The sequence below is a fragment of a genome, unplaced genomic scaffold (genome assembly GCF_019419815.1).
Source record: "Pyrus x bretschneideri cultivar Hongxiangsu unplaced genomic scaffold, Pyrus_bretschneideri_v1 Contig117, whole genome shotgun sequence".
Taxonomy (NCBI): Eukaryota; Viridiplantae; Streptophyta; class Magnoliopsida; order Rosales; family Rosaceae; genus Pyrus; species Pyrus x bretschneideri.
Window position 1 is genome coordinate 108,890 of NW_025999410.1, and position 2,950 is coordinate 111,839.

At 36.4% G+C, this 2,950-nt stretch overlaps 1 protein-coding gene across 1 annotated transcript; it reads left to right on the plus strand.

Moving 5' to 3' along the window:
- The first annotated feature begins 764 nt into the window (after positions 1-764).
- Positions 765-2,745, plus strand: LOC103962397 (transcription factor MYB36). Its single transcript, XM_009375101.2, has 3 exons — positions 765-1,092; positions 1,241-1,370; positions 1,601-2,745. Exons 1-3 carry the CDS (start codon positions 957-959, stop codon positions 2,493-2,495), a joined length of 1,161 nt encoding a protein of 386 aa, XP_009373376.2. The 5' UTR covers positions 765-956; the 3' UTR covers positions 2,496-2,745.
- Positions 2,746-2,950: the final 205 nt, after the last annotated feature.

The following is a 2,950-nucleotide window of genomic DNA, read 5'->3' on the forward strand; positions in this document are numbered from 1 at the left end:
GCATGTTTGATGTACATTCTAGCTTGAATGCCACGAGTAGAATATGTATTAGGAAAACCTAACCTTCAAAGTTGCATGGGTAATTCATAAGTAATTGATAAATCTACATAGGATTGTTAAGGGGACGGCGAAACCCTAGGTTTTTACAATTTGGTTTTCAAAATTATTTTCTTTTGTTTTCTTTACTGTTAATCTCTTTAATCATTTTAATTAAATTTGTCTTTATTATTTTTAAATTCAAAATTAACTTTTTCCAATCTTTGTTTTCAAATAGTTAATTAAGAATTAGTTTAAATACAAATTATTCATTCAATCCATGCGGAAAACGACCTTGTTTAAGCCGTTTATACTACAACTACCTTGTTCTGTTGTAAGTATTTTTTAAGTGTTTTTATCCCTACTTTTGTAGGTGGTAAAAATCCCTATCAGTGGACAATCTCAATGATCATTTCTATTGATTTTTAATTTCAGGACTAAAGTAATGTGTTATGTAAATTTCTAAAACCATTTTGACTAAAAAACCTTTTAAGAATAATAATTACAAACTAAGAGCATGGAAGCTTCTTCTAACCGATACCCTGTACTAATCAGATTCAAATAATAAACTACTAAAACAAAAAAAAGTAATTTGATTTAATATTGCAAAAGAAGAAATCTGTGCCGTACTTTGTCATGTTGTATGCATTGTTAATTATATACGATCGAACTAATCCAAAAAAGTAACAGAGAGAGAGAGACCTTGATCAAATCCCGGAGAAGAAAATTGGGTTGAATACTGAGGAGGGGGATGAGAAGACTTTTCTGTCCTCATGAGTATCACATCATCCATTCTTCCTATCTATAAATCTTTGTCTTCCTTTCCCAATTTTTCCTAACAATCTCGACAGCATTCTTTTGGTAGTCACTCTCCTTGAAGATCCTGAAAAGGAAAAAAAAGAGAGAAAAGATCAATCGAGATGGGACGAGCTCCGTGCTGTGACAAGGCCAATGTCAAGAAGGGACCATGGTCACCTGAAGAGGATGCTAGACTTAAGGCCTATATTGAAGAGAATGGTACTGGTGGCAACTGGATTGCTCTTCCTCAGAAAATTGGTAAGAACACAAAACTGACTCAATTGTTGACACACTCTCTTGATATATATACGCATCTACATGATAATTTGTTCTTAGGGATATTATGATTTTGGTTTGGAAAGTTGTACACATATTTCAAAGCTTGATCTGATTTGACCTTTTGCAGGGCTCAAAAGATGTGGAAAAAGTTGCAGGCTGAGATGGCTCAACTACTTGAGGCCCAACATCAAGCATGGTGGATTCTCAGAAAAAGAAGACAACATCATCTGCAGCCTCTATATAAGTATTGGTAGCAGGTAAAATTTAATATCACCCAAGAAATTTAACTTCAACATGTTGTCCCTTTTTCCTTGTCCAAGATACTTTCCCAATACAAATAATTGATTATACTCCAAGTCTTCAAGGTAGCAAGGGTATATCGCATCAAATAGTTCAATAATATATATCATTGATCCACCATCCTAGGGTTTTCTTAGTTTCTTGTTGTTGGAGTCTAATATGTTGATATTCGATCCTTTACTTTTAGGTGGTCTATTATTGCTGCCCAGTTGCCTGGAAGAACTGATAATGATATAAAGAACTACTGGAATACCCGATTGAAGAAAAAGTTACTCGGAATGCGTAAACAATCCAATATCAATCGATCTCCCTCTGATCAGAGTCAGGATCATCAGCTCAAGGATGCCGACGATGCACAGGCCTTAAGCAGCTCTGCCCTTGAAAGACTTCAACTCCATATGCAGCTTCAAAGCCTTCAGAACCCTTTTTCTTTCTACAACTACCCTGCACTGTGGCCCAAGTTGCACCCTTTGCAAGAAAAGATGATCCAGACCCTCCGTTCCATGAATGATAATAACCCTATGATGCACCACCATGCTCTCACAACTCCTCTTCAGCCAGCTCAAGGGCAAAAGGGTAATATCAATGATGTCTACGAGCAAGTGGAGCCCACTTCTGCGTCTATCTTAATTCAAGAGGAATATGCAAAATTATGCAATCAAAAAAGTATGGATGAGCTGGAGAATCCTTTGAATGGCATGTCATCCTCGGACACCCGCTATCATGCTTGGATCTCCACAAGCAATCAAGTGGACTCAACTATTGTGGCGGCGAAAGCTGATAATGTAGAGCAGTTAAACAGCGTCGGAACTCATGGCCCTCATCACCAGGTTAATTTAAGCTTCCACGGTGAATTTGGTGACACCGATAACAATAAATGTGTTGGTTTCACAGCACAACAAGAACATGATCAAATGGCTGAATTTGATTGTTTCAAAGAAATGAATGTCTCCAAGGACAGCTTGGTGTGGTGGGCTAACGAGTTTGACGCCAAATCTGCCTCTTCAGACTCCTGGGATTCTACTTCTATTCTTCACTCCCAAGGGGTGTTTCAAGACTATGAATTAGGTTACAACATGTAGTTACGGATAATAGGGAGGAGTAATGCTATATAAATCATATTTACCGACCTTATTGTGGACTGCATCAGTAATAGAAGATCATGACACCACAAATACAATAGCAAGTGGGTTATACTTCTATTGATGTGATTTACAATGTGGTTCATAGATGTGTTCAAATAGCTTTATCGAATAGGGAACTGGGTATGGTAATTTTTCTGGGGTCATAAGATGGTAAAGGCAAGAATGATAATTAATTAGTTGACATCGATCATAGTGTGCATGTTTTGTAAATTTGTGTTAAGAATAATGTTAATATGGTTCTTGTCTCCTGCCAGACTACATTCTAACGATATTTAAATTCATCATTCTCTATTTCATTCACTTGTTATAGGAAATACGAAATGGCAAGGAAATCCAAGTGAACATAAGAACCTAAATAATAAAAGTTATTATGGAATTATTGAACTTGCTTA

What these genes read in the sequence shown, in the direction of transcription:
- LOC103962397 (XM_009375101.2), top strand. Translation starts at nt 957, where the DNA reads ATGGGACGAGCTCCGTGCTGTGACAAGGCCAATGTCAAGAAGGGACCA. An exon ending in TGCTCTTCCTCAGAAAATTG is followed by an intron (nt 1,093 to 1,240) that starts GTAAGAACACAA and finishes GACCTTTTGCAG; the next exon opens with GGCTCAAAAGATGTGGAAAA. An exon ending in TATATAAGTATTGGTAGCAG is followed by an intron (nt 1,371 to 1,600) that starts GTAAAATTTAAT and finishes CTTTACTTTTAG; the next exon opens with GTGGTCTATTATTGCTGCCC.